The sequence below is a fragment of the Bombyx mori genome, chromosome 19 (assembly GCF_030269925.1).
Source record: "Bombyx mori chromosome 19, ASM3026992v2".
Classification (NCBI taxonomy): domain Eukaryota; kingdom Metazoa; phylum Arthropoda; class Insecta; order Lepidoptera; family Bombycidae; genus Bombyx; species Bombyx mori.
The window spans coordinates 14,770,949-14,790,100 of record NC_085125.1 but is presented as its reverse complement, the minus strand read 5'-3'; the positions used below and the strand labels follow the sequence as shown (position 1 = coordinate 14,790,100).

At 49.7% G+C, this 19,152-nt stretch overlaps 1 protein-coding gene across 2 annotated transcripts; it reads right to left on the bottom strand.

Annotated features, from left to right (window-relative positions):
• Positions 1–821: 821 nt before the first annotated feature.
• LOC101739240 (splicing factor Cactin) lies at positions 822–11,383 on the bottom strand. 2 transcript variants are annotated; one of them, XM_038017687.2, is made up of 11 exons: positions 11,196–11,383; positions 10,673–11,029; positions 9,191–9,428; positions 8,105–8,279; positions 7,386–7,519; positions 6,733–6,885; positions 6,077–6,200; positions 4,722–5,104; positions 4,428–4,618; positions 3,868–4,012; positions 822–1,046 (listed from the first exon to the last, which is right to left on the bottom strand). In XM_038017687.2, coding segments are annotated over exons 1-11 (2,091 nt in total). In that variant the 5' UTR covers positions 11,198–11,383; the 3' UTR covers positions 822–857. The 2 variants fall into 2 exon arrangements, with proteins under 2 accessions (XP_037873615.1, XP_037873616.1); XM_038017688.2 differs by lacking the exon at positions 4,722–5,104.
• Between the last annotated feature and the right edge of the window lie 7,769 nt (positions 11,384–19,152).

The following is a 19,152-nucleotide window of genomic DNA, read 5'->3' as shown; positions in this document are numbered from 1 at the left end:
GTTATTTAATAATAAGGAGATGATGACCGAGCTTTGCTCGCTTTTTTGTTGATAACGCTATCTTGTTGTGTCTTTAAAACGGTTAGTTGCCCTCAATTAAGAAAAATAGTATTATTATTCGCCAATAGATGTCGGGAAGAGTTGATTATTGAAAACACGAATAATACAACATTTTCTGAAAATAAATCGTAGCTAGATCGATTTATCGCCCCCGAAATCCCCTGTATACAAAATTTTATAAAAATCGTTGAAGCCGTTTCCGAGATTCAGATTATCTATATTTTAATATACAAGAATTGCTCGTTTAAAGGTATAAGATTTTGCGCGTTTGATTTTTATTACATGGTGTCATTCCTTCACTGTGGAAGTAAGTCGTGAACATTTGTACATATTTCATTAGAAAAATTGGTACTATTGGTATTCGAACATTGCTCGATACGAATGCACCGATAATTTCTTTTAGTCGTTCTTATTTTTAAATATACTTCAAAAATTTTGCTAGTTAACTTTGCCTGTACAATGCAGAAGACATTTAAAATAAGGCATACAAAAGACCAATAAGGAATCTTAATTTTCTTCTTGCCCCTATCCGACATTATGTGAGGTCAGCACAGCATGCTGCATAGACACAGTATCCTCCTTGGGTTACATCTCCAGTAGTATACCCATTGCAACGTATCATAGGTACGGACGTTACCAGTTTCTTCTTTTGGTTCTATAATTTGCATTCTATCATTTACTCGTATATATAAAATATACATTTCTAAGTAAAAGAGCAATATTCATTATGAACAAGAATAGGTATTAAAATGACAAACCAATTTGTGTATTTAACTTTATTGATAATATCTCTAGCCCTAGCGTCTATACCGATATCTCTTGAAATGAAACCAAAGTTGAAAGATGTTGTTGTGGAAGTGACAGCGGAAGCCTCGCTTGTAGGAGTACTCCCACTCGCGGTTGACGATCTTGAAGGCGATGTCCTCGTAGGGGGGGCCGGCGTGAAACCGCAGCACTGCGAACTCCGCGTTCTCGGGGCACGGCTTCTGCAACGTGCGTCACCGTATTACCATACTACCATACTGTCATAATACCATCAAGGGCGGATCCAGGGGGGGGGTCATGGGGGTCATGACCCCCCCCTGAGCTGGTTCCGGCACCTAGGTGGACCACATATTGAACATAATGATTTAAGGACACAATACTTAGTCTGGCCATAAATACTGTTACAATTAAAAATAAACAAAATATTACATTTGAATTTGGAATTTTTATGATTGCTCATTGAGTTTTCTCATTTTGGCGCCAATACATTGTATAATATTTTGCGATATTAAAATGGAGTGGGGTGATAAAGAAAACCGAATCGCTGTGATTGCATTACGCAAAGTAGGTATGGAGCCAAAGGCAATTTTTAAAACTCTCCATACGCTTGGTATTAGTAAAATGTTTGTGTACCGGGCTATTAATGGGTGCAATGAGACCTCCTCTGTTAGTCTGTTTGTGACAGCAAAATATCTACCCGTCCACGTAGTGTTCGTACGAAAAAGGTGGTCAAAGCAGTAAGGGAAAGAATTCGAAGAAATCCTGTCCGAAAGCAAAAGATTTTATCTCGGGAGATGAAGATAGCACCTAGAACCATGTCGCGTAAGACTTGCAGCCTATAAGAGACCTTTTTTTTTTTCGCCGGATCGCCGGACTTCCGCCCTTCACTGGGGATGGAGGGCGGGGCATGTCGGAGTCGGACCGACTAAAACCTCCTGTCTCTCAACAACCAACGTCCAAACCTCGCATGAGACAAAACTCATGAAAAGGCAAAGGGGGGAAAGTGAAGCGTTTAGTGCGGAGCACATCTCTCCCATCACCCTCCCCCTCGGGACGCCGGACTGGCGGTCGTCGGCGCCACGACCACCAGCCCTCTCGGTCGGCAGGCTATCCGAAGCCCGCCTAGATGGCGCCGGTTAGAATGGTCCTATAAGAGACCTAGTGGTCATTTCTTAACTGATAATTTAAAAGAAAATGGGGGGTAAAATCGAAACAACTACTGAAACGGTACGCAAAGGAAGGTCATAGAAAAAATTTGTTTACGGATGAGAATTTTTTTTTACAATTGAGCAACATTTTAACAAACAAAATGACCGTATTTATGCTCAAAGCTCTAAGGAAGCTTCCCAATTAGTCGACAGAGTGCAACGTGGGCACTATCCGACTTCAGTGATGATTTGGTGGGGTATCAGCTATGAAGGAGTGACTGAGCCATACTTTTGTGAAAAAGGTATCAAAACATCGGCACAAGTGTATCAAGATACCATTCTTGAGAAGGTAGTGAAGCCTCTTAACAACACCATGTTCAATAATCAAGAATGGTCCTTCCAGCAAGACTCGGCGCCAGGTCATAAAGCTCGGTCTACGCAGTATTGGTTGGAAACGAACGTTTCGGACTTCATCAGAGCTGAAGACTGACCGTCGTCTAGTCCCAATCTTAATCCGCTGGATTATGATTTATGGTCAGTTTTAGAGAGTACGGCTTGCTCTAAACGCCATGATAATTTGGAGTCCCTAAAATAATCTGCACGATTAGCAGTGAAAAAATTTTCCATGGAAAGAGTGCGTGCTTCTATTGATAACTGGCCTCAACGTTTAAAGGACTGTATTGCAGCCAATGGAGACCACTTCGAATAAGCTTTTTATACTTTAAATTGTTTTATATTTATGTATTAAACTAACACACTGTAAAAGTAATAAATGTTATTTGCAATAGAATTTTTTTTTTCCTTTGTTTCAGTATTTATGGCAAGACTAGGTATATTGTTGCTCCTTATATTGCTCCTTAATTAATTTAATATAATATAATAACTTTGTATGATGGCAAATGTTTGGGAACGAACGCATCGAAAATTTGAATTTTACCGCGCCACACTCGCGCGCGCTTGTCGACTACGTAACGTCTAGCTAGGCCTAACCTCAATCGGAATCGGAACGACTAAACTTCAACATATCATAACACAGTTCTAAGTTAAAAAACTAAAATTTATTTATACCTTTAATGTGCTTATAATAAAATACCTACTTTTTACTTGTATCTATTGTTATCAAAATTAAATTATAAGTTCTTGACTTGACCATGACTATGTGACCCCCTCCTGGCACCAAAGCTGGATCCGCCCTTGAATACCATACTACTATACTGCCATACTGCCATAATACCATACTGCCATAATACCATACTGCCATACTGCCATACTACCATATTGCCATACTGCCATAATACCATACTGCCATAATACCATACTGCCATAATACCATACTGCCATAATACCATACTGCCATAATACCATACTGCCATAATACCATACTGCCATAATACCATACTGCCATAATACCATACTGCCATAATACCATACTGCCATAATACCATACTGCCATAATACCATACTGCCATAATACCATACTGCCATAATACCATACTGCCATAATGCCATACTGCCATAATGCCATACTGCCATAATACCATACTGCCATAATACCATACTGCCATAATACCATACTGCCATAATACCATACTGCCATAACACCATACTGCCATAATACCACACTGCCATAATACCATACTGCCATAATACCATACTGCCATACTGCCATAATAACATATTGCCATACTACCATACTGCCATAATAACATACTGCCACACTACCGTACTGCCATAATACCATACTGCCATACTACCATACTGCCATACTGCCATACTACCATACTGCCATACTATCATACTGCCATACTACCATACTGCCATAATACCATACTGCCATACTACCATTTTTACAAGAATGAGGAACAACCTAGATAGATAAACATTAATCACATACGAGAGAAAACTCCGGTGTCGAGTTTTTGTCGATGAGGTCCGGATAGAATATGTTGAATTTGTATCCCTGGACGATCTTCGGGGGAGGGTTGTCCATGTCGTAGTGGGTCTGGTTGTATTTGTTCCACTCGAAGCCGGTGTGGACTCTGCGGACACAGATGTGATGTTAATAACGAGGCTCGGGCGGGAGTCAGTACGGGCACAGTACGGGGTCAGTACGGGTCGGTACGGGGTCGGTACGGGGTCGGTACGGGGTCGGTACGGAACGGTCCGCGGGGACATAGTTCGTTGCCGACCCTTGTTCGGGGGCTGCACACAGTACCTAAATAACACAAAATTTTTACAAAAATGAAAAGCTTTGTCAAGAAAATAAAATTAAAATATCTTCAATGTAGTCAATTAAAAATACATCGCTAACTAGTCACATTTTGATAAAATTTAAATGAGTGCACATGAAAAGTATTACTTCTAAAAAAAAAATATCTAAATCGGTTCATCTATAAAGAGTCGGTTAAATAGCTAATAGTAATTGTAGTAATGATATTGGCTTCATGAGATGACCTGTTGAAGTATCTCGGTTTCCTGGGCCTGTACTTGTCGGCCCACAGACAGGGCTGGTCCGGCAGCGCGTGCTCCAGGGCGAAGGGCGCCGTGTCCGGTGCGGGGGCGCCCATGGCGCGCCGGGCCTCCGCCTCCAGAGACTCCGCCCCTCCGCCCGCTCCCGGCCCCGCCGAGCTGCCTTCTGGTCGTCCCTGTTCATACATCGACACCATTGAATAAGTACGGTCTGTGCCGGGGCGCAGTGATGTCACTACGGAGTCCGCCTTGTCCGACCGCGCAAGGGTTAGAACGTACCGCGGGGGCGCGGCCCCGGGTCCGCGCGGCGCGCAGGTAGTGCAGGCGCTGCAGGTCCGCCAGCGGCTCGGTGAGCAGCGTGGCGGGCTCGAGGTCGCGGTCCGTCAGCAGCGCGGGCGAGTACCGACCCGACCGGTACAGCGACACGCACTCCTCCTCCTCCTCCTCGTGCTCGTCCCCCTCGGCCTCGGGCGCGGTCCCCCCGCCGTCGGGCGCGGCCCCCCCGCCGTCGGGCGCGGCCCCCCCGCCGTCGGGCTGCGCGGGCTCGGGGCTGGCGGGGGCGCGGGGCGCGGGGGCGACGCCCTGCTCGCGCTTGAGCAGCTGCAGCTTGCGGCGCAGGTTGTGTCGGTGCCGCTCGCGCAGGCGGGCGCGCGCGCGGTGCGCTGGCGACACAACGCGCTACTTTACTCTCTGTTTTAGATGAATGTGTTGCATTCGGGCCTCTGTGGATACCGAGCGAGCGACTCCTGCGGCCGCTCAGCAGCCTCGGGGGCGGCTACATTTATCCACTGATTTATCGATGAGTGGTCAATTAATTTACACCTTTTTTTTAATAATGATCTTGTCGATGACTACAGAGAGCAGGTCAGTCAGGGCCTATTGTAACTATACTTGAAACCTTAGAACTTATATCTCAAGGTGGGTGGCGCATTTACGTTGTAGATGTCTATGGGGTCCAGCAACCACTTAACACCAGGTAGGCTGTGAGCTCGTCCACCAATCTAATAAAAAAAAAATGGAAAAAAAAGGGCCGCACGAGTCGTCTACGCAGAGTCTGGATTAATTGAAGCGGTCACCACATTTTTTTTATTGCTTAGATCAGCCTTTCCTAAAGTGGGCGATAGCGCCCCCTTGTGGGCGCTAAAGACTTTAAGGAGGGCGGTAGGAGACCCAGAAAAAAAAGACTCTTAGACACCGATTGAGCTCTCATTATAGTGGTTTTTAATTAGATGAAAAAATGGGGGCGCTAAAAAATAATTTATTCTGAAAATGGGCAGCAGACCAAAATAAGTTTGGGAGCTTGGTTTAGATCGTCTTAGATGGGTGGAAGAGCTCACAACTCATCTGCTGTTAAGTGGTTACCGGAGCCTATAAACATCTACAACGTAAATGCTGTCGCTCACCTTGAGATACGAGTTCTAAGGTATCAATTTTTACAGTACAACGGCGACCCCGCCCTTCTAACCGAAACGCATTACTGCTTCGCGGCAGAAATGGACAGGGCGGTGGTGAACCCACAAAGCGTCCTACCACCAACCCCGTCTTCAGAAAGTAACGGTTAGTTCTAAGACGACAGCTGGCAGGGGCATATTGTGCACGAGTGGACAGCAGCATGCGCGCCAGACAGCGGTTACCTTTCAGCTGGCTAAGCAAGCTCTCCCAGTACCCGATGTCGACGCCGTCTCTCCTGCCGGATATCTTCTGCTCTATCTGCGTCTGCAGCGCCTCCAGCTGAGCTCCGGTCTTGCCTTTGAAGATCTGTAATGGTAGAGAGCGGGTAAGATCGAGTGACCGGAACCGGAGGGTCGCGCCGCGTGCGTCCGTCTGGCGCCTTGACTAGGGCTGCCACCCGTACTTTATAATAAAGTATTGTACGCTATCCTTTATGTGAACAATAAAGTACACGAAAATACTTTATTTGGCATGATTTGGTTTCTTTGGGATTTTGAAAAGTTTAGTCATATGTATTGTTTCGTTAAGCGAAATACATCGATTGCTCAATCGATGTCGCCACTCGCCAACGCTACATCACCTAAGCACTCGTTGTTTTTACAAATATTCTGACCGAACTTAACCTCATATGTCACTGTCATTAATTGTCACAGTCCTGTTTAATTTTTTCAATGGTAATAAAAAATGTCTTTAAACATAATAACAGTAAAAAATAAATTGTACTTTATTTTAATACTATGTACTTTTTGTTCCTACCTGTAATAACCAATGTACTTTATCTACAAAAAGAAGGTTGCAACCCTAGCCTTGAGTGTAGTAGTGTAAAGAGTGGAAGTACTTGTGTGACGTCATCGGCGACGGCCCTGTGCACGCCGTCCCTGCGCGCGGAGGGCGCGGCCACGGTGCGCAGCTTGCCCAGCTCGTCCAGCACGATGGTCTGCACGTCCTCCCAGTACGACTGGTTAGATTCCTTCTCCAACTCTTTGTAAACCTACCAAAAATATTTGTATATTATATGATTTATGTTTTCTACCCTTTTCTACCATCTATATGGACTTTTTGGCGGGAACACGAGGAGTGAAGTTGTGTGACAAAACACTACGAGAATTATTTAACTCATGAATAAACCCCGGACCACAGCCCCCCGACCCCCACCACGGTGGGTGGCAAATCGTTCATATCGCGCGGCTGATGCCTACACTTTGGAGAATGAAGATAAATATTCACGGACGTATTAGGTACGTAATTTAATTTTATGGTATTCGAACAATGGCAGAGTGAGTAGAGTGAATACTTTTGCCAAGGCCTTATTACAACTTCGTATAAATCATCAGATGAGTCCTACACCGTCCTATCGGGGTAGGGCCGCCCCCCCCCACAGGGAGGCCCGAGCTGGCCGTGTGCTTGTGTCGGTACTGGGGTGAGTGAACAAGTCCGATTGTGCTGGTGTAAGCTTTGCTCAGCTTTACGGGTACTGAAAGTATTTTATACCTTGATGTCTTCGAGCAAGTCCTCGAGGTCTTGCATCTGCAGCCCGTTGAGGTAGGTGTAGGGCTCGTGCATCTCCAGAGCATCCACGCACTCCTCTGAGCTCACATACCACGCCAGCAGGTCTATCGGCTTCGCTGTTTGAAGGAACCAAGTGGTGTGCATAGTTGTAAACAACATACAAATATCACAAGTGAGGATAATAATATTAATCTATTCTCAATTTGACCACAGACTATAAACATTTTTATGTATTTTTATGCATAATTAAAAAAAAGATTAACATTTTGCACCCCTTCTCTAAATTTTGTATAAATGTGGGAAATTTCATACTCCACCGTCCGCGCAATTTTCGTAAAAATTACCAGTAGGTATAGCTTGCAGTGCTGTAGATAAGCAAGCGGTCACAAAATATACAGAAATAATGACTGTTTTTTTATTTTTTTATTGTATAGATGGTTAGACGAGCTCACAGCTCACCTGGTGTTAAGTGGTTACTGGAGCCCATAGACATTTACTACGTAAATGCGCCACCCACCTTGAGATATAAGTTCTAAGATCTCAAGTATAGTTACAACGGCTGCCCTACCCTACAAACCGAAACGCATTACTGCTTCACGGCAGAAATGGGCAGGGTGGTGGTAACTACCCGCGCGGACTCAGAAGAGGTCCTACCTCCAGTGTTTTGCCTCTCTTTAAGATAATGCTTTATTGTGACTGACCTCGTCCATCCCGGATCCTTATCTGCGTGCGCAGGGTGGCCTGGTGCAAATGGAAGGCATCCTCGTGGCGCGCCCAGCTGTGGAACTGCGCGGCCTCACGAGCGCGCGCCGCCGCCCCGGCCTCCGCCTCTCGGGCTGCGCGCTCCGCCTCGCGCTCCAAGCGGCGCTGCTTCACCTACACACACACACACACTCACAGACATATCTCGAAGCAGAAACAGCAGTGTCGCCAATGAAATCCACTGCCACCAGGCAACATGAAAATGATACAATCATAAGATATGGCAGTCGTGTGCAACGTACGCCAGAATTAGCAATGAATAATGTAGCGCTATTATTTTTTAAATCTTGTAGTGTTCAGCTTATTGGCACATATTAGGCAAAAAATACCAAAGGGTTTTTAAAAAAAGTACTGATAAAAAAACTTTAACTTAAAGGAAACCTAAAACAGAAATCAATGCTAAATTCACAGTAAAATAATTTGAAATGATTATTTATAGATGCTATTAACTTATTATTGCGCGCCCTAAGTTCGATACCCACCTACCTTTAACCAAACTGCGCAAACGTCGGTATTCCGACTCTCCGCACCTTATAGCCATAATAATAAAGTCGATATATCAACGGTACGCGCTCAAAGAGTTATGATTTATTTTACAAACTATTCTTATGCACAATTTAAAACAAAATAATTATATTCATTACAATTTACAAAGTAAATATGTCATTATCTATAGTAGTTTTGTACTGGTAATATAAGTAATATGTACGGAATGGCCCACAATATTATTACACTCTTGGCTCAATGCCATAATTGAAACCGGGCAGTAATGTTCTTAATATTTAGAGTCTACAATTGATCACGATATACTACGCAGTTCCCAGGTCAACAAGATCTATACAATAATATACAATAGGACAGCGCACAGACTGTTTGTCAGTTTTCATTCTACCCCACCTAGACCCTGTAAATGTTTAGAATGTTTGCGTCTCATGAACAACTCCCATAGCTTTATCATTTGCTATACTTTATATTTATAAAGCCTCATGCCTATCTTAAGCCTATGTCTATTATCAAATCCTTACCTTTTCCAATTCAATCTTATTTTCTAATTGTTTCTGTCTATTCAAAGCTTCAAGTTCTTCTCTGGATACATTTTTCACACCTTCTTTAGCAAGTTTTTTAGCCCAGACAAATGTATTGGTCAGTGCAGAGTCTCCAAATGGGTTGTCTTGGTTAGTGTAGCATTGGTACTCATTGTCCCAGCCCATACGCTCGCGGCGTTTCCTTTCTTTTTCTTGCTTTTCACGAAGACGCCTCTCCCTTTAAATTAAATTAAATAAAAAGGTAATTGTATCAGTAAAACAATTTATTACTATAAAAAGTAATTGGTAATGACAAAACTTGGAAAGAGTGAAAGAGACATACAAATTAATGTTCGTTTAGTTGTTATACTATTTAACACTTATTGTTTTGTGATATTGTTGTTCTTTTGACTGCCAATTTAAACTTGAATAAATTCTATATTTGGAGCTTGGAGTTAAAGAATGTTATTAGAACAGCACGGATTGAGTACAAAAATTTACTTTCTAATATCCTCAAAGTGCATATAAGCCATAGCAACCATAGTCAATCCACCATCAGCATAATTAGGAACAATATATAGTTTAAAAAGTATTGACATATTAATAAAATCATGATGGATGCATGCTACAATAAAGGAAACATAACTTAATAATATAAATTTTAATATCAAATCCACAAAACTAATAAATTTGTAAGATTTGTAAGAAGGTACGGCCTTCATCCTGCCTATATGCATCAAAAACCAAAAATACCTTCCAATGTAAGGGGTGGGACTGCCATTGTATTGTTATGGCAGTATGAGTAGTGCCATCAGTTGTCAAATAACAAAAATGGATATTGAAAGTACCTATAGAAATGGTCTGGAAAATAGTAGACATAGTCGTCTTGACAATAAAAAGCATTGCAAAGGCAACATGGAGTTAGTTAATAATCAGTTCTACACAAAGTGATACAATGGACAGTACTCATGAAGCAAAGCAAAAGAAATGAATAGTGATATTAAAGTTTACCTTAAGCATTTTAATAATGATATATTTTTAATTAGTATTTCATTGAAAGTTCTTCTTTTTCCTGAGACTTCAACAAAATTTTATTTATGAATAAATAAATGAAGAATCTAACATCCACCATAAGATTATAACCTCAAACCTAAAATGCATAGCTGCTTCAAGATATAAATCTGCAGGATGGTATCCATGATTACAACAGACTACTACTAGTACTTAATGAGGCAGGGACTAGTAGCTAAACTAGCCAGGGTCTTATACCATTAAATTCATTATGATAAGAAATAAATTGGCTAAGTTCATATCTCAAAACAAAAATGTATACCGACTACGGCATTCAAACACTGGCATAGTCGTGTAGCTCAAAAAAAGTACAGAAGTCCTATTTGTCAAACCACAATGAGTTCAAGATCGTTAAGCTAGATTTCGCAATTCAGATTCTCGACCCATTTTTCTAGTATCTACTATTATTACCTTTTCTCCTCAGGAGTTTCCTTCGCTTTGAGCATCTCTTTCTGTTTACGTTTCTCTTCTTTGAGTCTTTGTCTTTCGGCCTCCAGTTTTTGCAAGAAATTCAATTCTTCTTCATTGCTGTCACTAGAACTACTACTACTACTGCTGCTGCTAGAAGAGTGTCTTTTCTTTTTCTTAGTCTTTTTACGCTTTTTTTCTCTGCTTGTAGAACTCTGTTTGGACGTGAGCGACTTTGACCTGTGAGTCTTGTGACTGGATGATCGACTCCTGGACCTTCTGCTATCTTTACGTTCTTGGTATCGTTCCACCGAATGACTCCGTGATCTTTCGATACGACGTGTATCAGTTCTTGAAGACCTAAAATATCCAAAATATTTATTTTGAAAATATTTAAATAACTATGTGTACATATTTAATGTATTAAATACCTCATAGTTGAATGGTGAATTAAAAACATAATAGGCATTCAAAAATTTTTATAAAATCATAAACTCTTCAATTAAAGTGAATCTAATATACTCACATATTTATTATTTGATTTGATCTAGAGACAGAGTAGACCTTGAATATTAATAAATATTAATCTTTCTTGATAAATTTAAAAGAGATAGACGTACAATTCGTAGAAATTGATCTTAAAATTATAAGTTAAATTAAAATTTTAATATTGTGTAGATGATCTTGTCATTTGTCAAGTGAAAGACAGTAAGTAGCAAGTTCCATTTTTTCAACTATAAAAGCAAAGGTGTTATAACATACAGCTTAATTTTTAGTTTTTAATGATGAAATGAGGTGTAGTTAATTTCTTTGGAACTGTAAGCAATTGGGTTGAAATTAATTGAAACGAAATGTTAGGTTAGGTTAGGTTAGGTTAGGTTGGGGTGCCTGGCAGAAAACCTCCCCGAGTGTTCAGTGGCTGCTGGTCCTTTTGTTTTCTTGAGAGGACGAGCAGGCGCTGGGCCGGTGCACCCTGGGCGTGGGCAACAATCTCCTCGTGAGGGGTGAGAAAGAGGAGATTGTTGCCCACGGCGAATTTCTGCCGGGGCGGAGGAGTCGCTCCCGAGGGCTCTCTATCTGCGCTCTGCAGCTGCAGAGTACACGACTAGGGAGCAAGGAGGGGTAGACCACGGGCTGTTTTACAGTTCGTGGCCTAGGGGTCTCCGCTACGTGTACGTCGCGGTGATCGAGGTGGAGAAGACCGTGGGTTGCTCCTCAACCTGCGGCCTAGGGGCATCCGTGGCGAGGTGATTAAACCACGGTGCCGGGTGGTGGCTAGTTTAAGTTAGTTTAGTTTCGTTTAGTTTAGCTAGTTCATATATATATATATTAAAAAAAAAAAAAAAAAAAAAAAAAAAAAAAAAAAAAAAAAAAAAAAAAAAAAAAAAAAAAAAAAAAAAAAAAAAAAAAAAAAAAAAAAATTGCTTGTAGATACCGACCAGCGGGCGGTATATCCTGCACCGGAGGCATCTGCGGGCCTCGGGAGGATCAAACACCCTCCCAAAAAGAGCGGCCACATCGCCTTGGGGAAGTTATGTGCGTACCACCCACTTCTTTAATATGAAAATGGCTAACTATGAGAGAGATTTGTCATGCGACCCGGCTGACGCCCGGCGCTCGCAGGTACCCGGGCCTGCGAGTGATAAATTGGTTACCGATGGACGCGCAGGAGTAGGCGACCAGGCCCCTGTTGCTGATAATATTACTGGAAGCAGTTATTTTGAAAATATTGACGGAGGACCGCGTGGGTCGTCTTCCGTTAGAAAACGCTCACGCGACAATGCTCCAGTGGGAGATGGGTCGGTGGATCTGTCCTCAGATGAGGAAGGCTTGCTGCCCCCCAAGAAATTACCGACCACGAGGAGAGGTCGGCAGGCTTCGAGAGGAGTGACTGCTTCACGGCCGCGGAGGAACGCACAGGGTAGGTTCGTGTGCTCCAATACTCCGGCTGCCAGCAAAGCAGATAGTGACATGGGGGTCACTACCGAGGACCCTGGTGGCGAGAGCTGTGCCTCGCTAGGGAGCTCAAAGGCGGAGATCAACGCCGCCCGAAGAGAGCAGCGCAAAGCTGTCGCGGCCGACGAAGTGTCGGAAATGGCCCGACGCGCACGCGAGCGACGCGCTACTCTAGCGGCGGAAGGGGGGGAACCATCTGCGGTGGCCCTAAGTCAGCTTGCCTTGGACGGGGTGGACTTAGTCCTGAAGGTTGCCACCAAATCCGGCAGCCTGAAGGGCACGTTTACCCGCGGTCTGAAAGAAGCTGCCGCGGACATTAAGGAGGCGATTGGCATCCTCCTCAACAGGACGGCCTCTGACGAGGTTGCGAAGTTGCAGGAGGAAAACAGCCGTCTCCGAAATGATATGGAGGACCTCCGGCGACGAGTCACTGCGTTGAGCGAGCAGCAGCAGCGGCGTACGTCCACTGATGCCGCATCGGTAGTGACCCCGGCTCCCGCACCGAGACCGACAAGCACTCATACCGACGACGAGGTCGAGCGCATTGTCCGGCTCTGTATGCTCCAGTGCGGGAGCATGGTCAATGCTCGTATGGAGGCAATTTCTCGGCGCCTCCCTGCGGAAATCCTCCGTCCGCCACTAGCGGCCGATACACGGCGGAGGGCTGAGGAGCCGCCGAGACCTAAGCCTAGGGAGGGGAAGCCCGCGGAGGGTGTCAAAAAGCCCGTCGAGGGAGCCCCATCGAGCGATCAGCCCACGACTGCTGGGTCTAAGGGTGAGACCTGGGTTACAGTCGTGGGCCGCAAGAAGGCACGCAGGGTCGCCAAGGCGGCCTCAGCAGCAACGCATGCCCCCGGCCAAACCGCAAAGGCGGTTGCGCAGCCTGCGCGGCGGGCTGCCAAAGGCGGTCGCAAAGGACCGGAGATACGTGCTCCGCGTTCCGAAGCTGTGACGCTCACGCTACAGCCCGGAGCTGCGGAGCGCGGCGTAACGTACCAGTCGGTCATCGCCGAAGCAAAGGCCAAGATCAAATTATCAGATCTTGGTCTTCAGGCCGTCACCCACAGGCAGGCTGCCACGGGTGCACGGTTGTTCGAGGTGGCTGGTACTACGAGTGGCAGTGCCGAAAAGGCGGACGCTCTGGCCGCCAAGATGAGGGAGGTCCTCAGCCCCGAGGACGTCCGGGTCTCCAGGCCAATGAAAACCGCAGAGGTGCGGATTGCTGGACTGGATGACTCCGTGACCTCTGAGGAGGTGGTAGCGGCCGTTGCCCGAAGTGGAGAGTGTCCATCGGACAAGGTGCGGGCCGGCGATATACGCACCGATGCCACCGGACTCGGCGTGGTCTGGGTTCGGTGCCCTGTAGCGTCGGCGAAAAAGATCGCCTTAAGCGGCAGATTGCTGGTTGGCTGGGTTGCAGCGAGGGTGAAACTTCTACAGCCCCGGGCTTTGCGGTGTTTCCGGTGCCTGGATAAGGGGCACGTCCGGGCAAAGTGCACCGCTGAAGTTGACCGCAGTGACCTTTGTTATCGCTGCGGTCAGCCCGGCCACAAGGCGGCTCAGTGTTCCGCGGCGCTCAACTGCAGCTTGTGTTCAGCTGCAGGGAAGCCAGCGGGACACAGGCTGGGTGGAGGAGCCTGTGGCGCACCAGCCAGCAAGGCCAAGAAGAAGAAGAGGAACTCAAAACCTACCGGGGAAACCTCGCCACCCCCGCAGGCTAGTAGCTCCGTAGCCGACTCCCGGCCCAGGACCGTTGCCGAGGGAATGGAATGTCAATAATGGCACAATTCCATTTCCTCCAGGGCAATATCAATCACTGTGCCAGAGCTCAGGATATTTTACTCCAGAGCATGGCAGAGTGGTCGATCCACGTGGCTGCGGTCGCCGAACCGTACTTTGTCCCCGCCCGTGACAACTGGCTGGGGAGCATTGACGGCTTGGTGGCCATTATCGGCCAGACTCTGATCAACCCGTCTCGGGGCCGCGGCTGGGTTGCTGCGGTCTCGGACGGTATCGGCATTGTAGGGGCGTATTTTTCTCCCAACAAGAGTCTCGCCGACTTTGAGGGGTTCCTCGTCGAGTTGGGCGCCGTCGTAGGCCGCTATCACCCTCGTCCCGTTCTGGTGCTCGGGGATCTCAACGCCAAGTCATCGGCGTGGGGATCTCCGGTCACTGACCATCGGGGCGAGGTGCTAGAAGAGTGGGCGGTGACAACTGGTCTGGTCGTCCTGAATCGGGGTTCGGAATACACGTGCGTGCGGCAGCGGGGCGGCTCGATAGTGGACGTCTCGTTTGCTAGCCCCTCTGTCGCCAGCCGAGTCCGCGACTGGCGTGTCGCCGTGGAGGTGGAGACGCTGTCGGACCATCGGTATATCCGGTTCGACGTCTCTGCCCAGACCGCGAGCGGCCGCCAGCCAACCGCCCCGATTAACGACGGCCCACGCTGGGCACTTAAGCGCATCGACGAGGAGCTACTCGAGGAAGCTGCCTTAGTCCAGTCCTGGATTTGGGAGTCGACAATGAACAGTCCCGTCGACGTCGAAGCGGTGGCGCTGTGGTTTCGAGGGGCGATGACGCAGATCTGCGACGCGTCCATGCCCCGTGTCCACCAACAGTCCGCAAGGCGCCAGGTGTACTGGTGGACCGACGAGATCGCACGGCTGCGCGTTGAGTGCGTCGCGGCTCGCCGCCGGTACACGCGATACCGGAGACGACGTCGACGGGATTCCGTCGAGGAAGACGCGCTGTATGAGGCGTACCGCGCGTCTAAGGAGACTCTGTGGCTGGCCATCGGCGACTCTAAGTCGCGTGCCAGGGAGGAGCTGCTGGGGTCCCTAGATCGGGATCCGTGGGGGCGCCCCTACCGTTGGGTACGGGGCAAGTTGCGTGCCTGGGCGCCTCCACTGGCGCAAAGCATGCAACCCCAGTTGCTAGAAGCGGTTGTATCGGCCCTCTTCCCTGAGCGAGCGGAATACGTTTCCCCGGCGATGGCTTCACCCTCAGCCACAGACTCTCGAGAAGAGGAAAGCACCGATGTCCCCGAGGTGACGCAAGCAGAAATGAGAGCGGCCGTGTCGCGACTCCGGTCTAAGAACACGGCCCCGGGACCCGACGGAGTTCCTGGTCGAGCACTCGTCCTGGCTCTGAAGGAGCTAGAGCCCCAGCTGAGGGGGCTCTTTACGGCATGTCTCGAGCAGGGTCAGTTTCCTAGTGTATGGAAGGAGGGGAAGCTGGTCCTGCTCAGGAAGGAGGGGCGCCCCGCGGACTCGCCGTCCGCGTATCGGCCCATAGTGCTGCTCGATGAGGCGGGCAAACTTTTTGAGCGCATTATCGCAGATCGCCTCGTCAGCCACTTGTGCAGGGAGGGGCCGGACCTGGATGACAACCAATTTGGTTTTCGTCGGGGGCGCTCCACCATAGACGCCATCATGCGCGTGAGGGCCCTGGCGGAGGAGACGGTGTCCCGGGGTGGGGTGGTACTGGCGGTGTCTTTAGACATCTCCAACGCTTTCAACACCCTACCCTGGAGTTGTATTCGGGAGGCTCTGAAATACCATCGCGTGCCTCCCTACCTCCGCCGCACGGTAGGGGCTTATCTGGAGGGTAGATGCGTCACTTATCGGGGACGTGACGGTGCCGGTCGGCACCTCATGTCGTGCGGTGTTCCACAGGGATCGGTCTTGGGACCGCTCCTGTGGAACATCGGCTACGACTGGGTGCTGAGAGGCGAGCTCCCGTCGGGCGCCAACTTGACGTGTTATGCGGACGACACGCTTGTCACTGCCCGGGGGAGCTCGCACAGGGAAGCGACGTTGATAGCCGCGGCTGCGGTGTCACTGGTGGTGAACCGCATCCGGCGCCTGGGCCTGGAGGTGGCCCTAAACAAGTCGGAGGCTATGGTGTTTCATGGCCCCCGACGTGCGCCGGCGCCGGGATCACACATCGTGGTAAGTGGGACCCGGATAGCTGTCGAGTCCACCATGAAGTATCTGGGATTGGTGCTCGACAGCCGATGGGAATTCGGGCCCCACTTCCGGCGGCTGGTGCCCAAGCTGATGGGTGCAGCGGGCGCGCTTTCAACGTTGCTTCCCAATTTGGGGGGCCCGAGCGCCGCCTGTAGGCGGTTGTACGTGGGAATCGTGCGGTCCATGGCCCTGTATGGGGCCCCTGTGTGGGCGATGGACATGACGGCCAGCACACTCGCCATTCTGCGTAAGCCGCAGAGGGTGATGGCCGTCAGAGTCATCCGCGGGTACCGCACGATTTCCTACGAGGCGGCTTGCGTCCTGGCCGGATCCCCGCCCTGGGACCTAGAGGCGAAAGTACTCGCGTCATTATATCGATGGCGCGAGGAAGAGCGGGCACGGGGCTCGAGGCTGGTGCAGCGGCAGATCGCGCTGCGCCGAGAGGAGCTCCGTCTGGCCTTGGTGGCGGAATGGCGGCAAAGGCTTCTGCGCCCTACCGCCGGCCTCGCAACCGTCGAGGCGATCCGGCCAGTACTCGACGACTGGCTCGGGAGAAGGCACGGATCCCTGTCGTTTAGGGTGACACAGGTGCTGTCGGGGCACGGTTGCTTCGGCAAGTACCTGTGCCGCATAGACAGGGAGCCGGACGCTCGGTGCCACCACTGCGTCCACTGCGGGGAGGACACGGCGCAACACACGCTCGCCGAGTGTGTAGCTTGGGAGGAGCAGCGCCGTGTCCTCACAAATGAAGTAGGAAGCGATCTGTCGCTGCCGGCCGTAGTGCGGAGGATGGTCGGCAGCGCAGAGTCGTGGGACGCGGTGGTGTCCTTCTGCGAGGACGTGATGTCGCAGAAGGAAACTGCAGAACGGGAGAGGGAGATCTCGACTCCCTTTCCCGGCCGCAGAAGGCGCACCGGGCGCAGAACAAGGGCGGACAATGCCCTTTTCCGCCCCCCATGAATGGGTCCAGGGGCGAGGGACTTGGGAAAGCCCTCGCCCCCTATTCGATGGACCTGAGACGGAGGCGCATGCGGGTGTCGGCGCGTGCCTCTGAGGCGATGCACGGAGTAGCTGAACGCCTCACTACTCCGTGCAGGAGACGAGGCCTGGATAGACCGGGCCAGCACTGGTGTGGGGCTGCGGAAGAATTTTGGATTCCCGCGGCCCTGCGCGCACGTGTGGGTGGACACCGGGGTGGTTTTAGCCGGTAGGAGTCCGGCACGCCCCTTCGCTTTTCCCTAGGCGAAGGTAGTCCATGAGGATTTCCCCCCGAAAAAAAAAAAAAAAAAAAAAAAAAAAAAAAAAAAAAAAAAAAAAAAAAAAGGTTAGGTCCCTCACCAGGATGGCTGCGCGTGGGCTGGGTTGTGGCCCACGTGCAACTGCAGGAGAGCAGGCCGTGGCGCTGTCTTCGGTGCTTCGGCACCGGCCACGGCCTCGCCAAGTGCCCCTCGACAGTGGACCGCAGCAACCTGTGCTTCCGCTGCGGCCAACCGGGGCACAAGGCAGCCTCCTGCACCGCAGCCGCGCCGCACTGCGTCTTGTGCGACGCGGCTAAAAGGAAGGCCGACCACCGGGCCGGGGGCCCGGCGTGCAAGTCCGCCCCCTCCTCTACAAAAACGAGGAGGGGCGGAAAGAAAAAGAAGCCGGCTGCAACAAGGGCAGCCGGCGAGTCAGTTCCCGCCGCGGCTGTTGTCGAGCCGCAGGGCGGGACAGACGAGGGAGCGATGGACGTAGCCCCGTAATGGGTTGTGTCCATCGCTTCCTTCAAAGTAATTTGAACCACTCCGCCAGGGCACAGGATCTCCTCGTCCACACCATGGCGGAGTGGTCAATCGACGTCGCTGTCGCCGCGGAGCCGTACTTCGTCCCCACTGACCAGGACTGCTGGATCGGGGACGTCGACGGCTCCGTGGCCATCGTACTGAGACAGTCCGCGGCGTTACCCCCCTTGGATATGGTGGCCAGGGGACCCGGGTACGTCGCGGCTAGGATCGACGGGACCGTCGTGATCGGGGCGTACTTTTCTCCGAACAGGAGCCTCGCCGAGTTCGAGCGGTTTCTGGGCGGGCTCGAGGCGCTTTTGCACCGCCTCGGGTCCCGCCCTGTCATCGTCGCGGGGGACTTCAATGCCAAGTGCACGGCTTGGGGTTCCCCCCGCACGGATGCGCGAGGCGAGGCCCTTTCGGAGTGGGCGATCGCGACCGGCCTCTGTCTCCTAAACAGAGGCACGGTCGCGACTTGCGTGCGGTGGAACGGGGAATCTCACGTGGACGTGACGTTCGCGTCCCCGTCCGCCGTGCGCCGCACCCGCGGCTGGCGCGTACTCGAGGGGGCGGAGACGCTCTCGGACCACAGATACGTCCGATTCGAGCTCTCCGCCTCCTCCTTGTCGTCGTCGTCAGCCGCGGGCGCCCGCGGCGAGGAGGAGCTCCCGCAAGGTGCGCCCCGTTCGTTCCCCAGGTGGGCCTTGAAACGGATGAACAAGGAGTTGCTGATGGAGGCGGCCGCTGTTGCTGCGTGGGCGCCAAAACCCGCGCGGCTCGCGGACGTGGATGCGGAGGT

Excerpts from the sequence above, each read along its gene's own strand:
- LOC101739240 (XM_038017687.2), bottom strand. Across the intron at positions 5,105-6,076 it reads CTTGCTTAGCCAGCTGAAAG|CGCACCGCGCGCGCGCCCGC; the intron begins GTAACCGCTGTC and ends TTGTGTCGCCAG. Across the intron at positions 4,619-4,721 it reads CCCGGGGCCGCGCCCCCGCG|GGACGACCAGAAGGCAGCTC; the intron begins GTACGTTCTAAC and ends ATGTATGAACAG.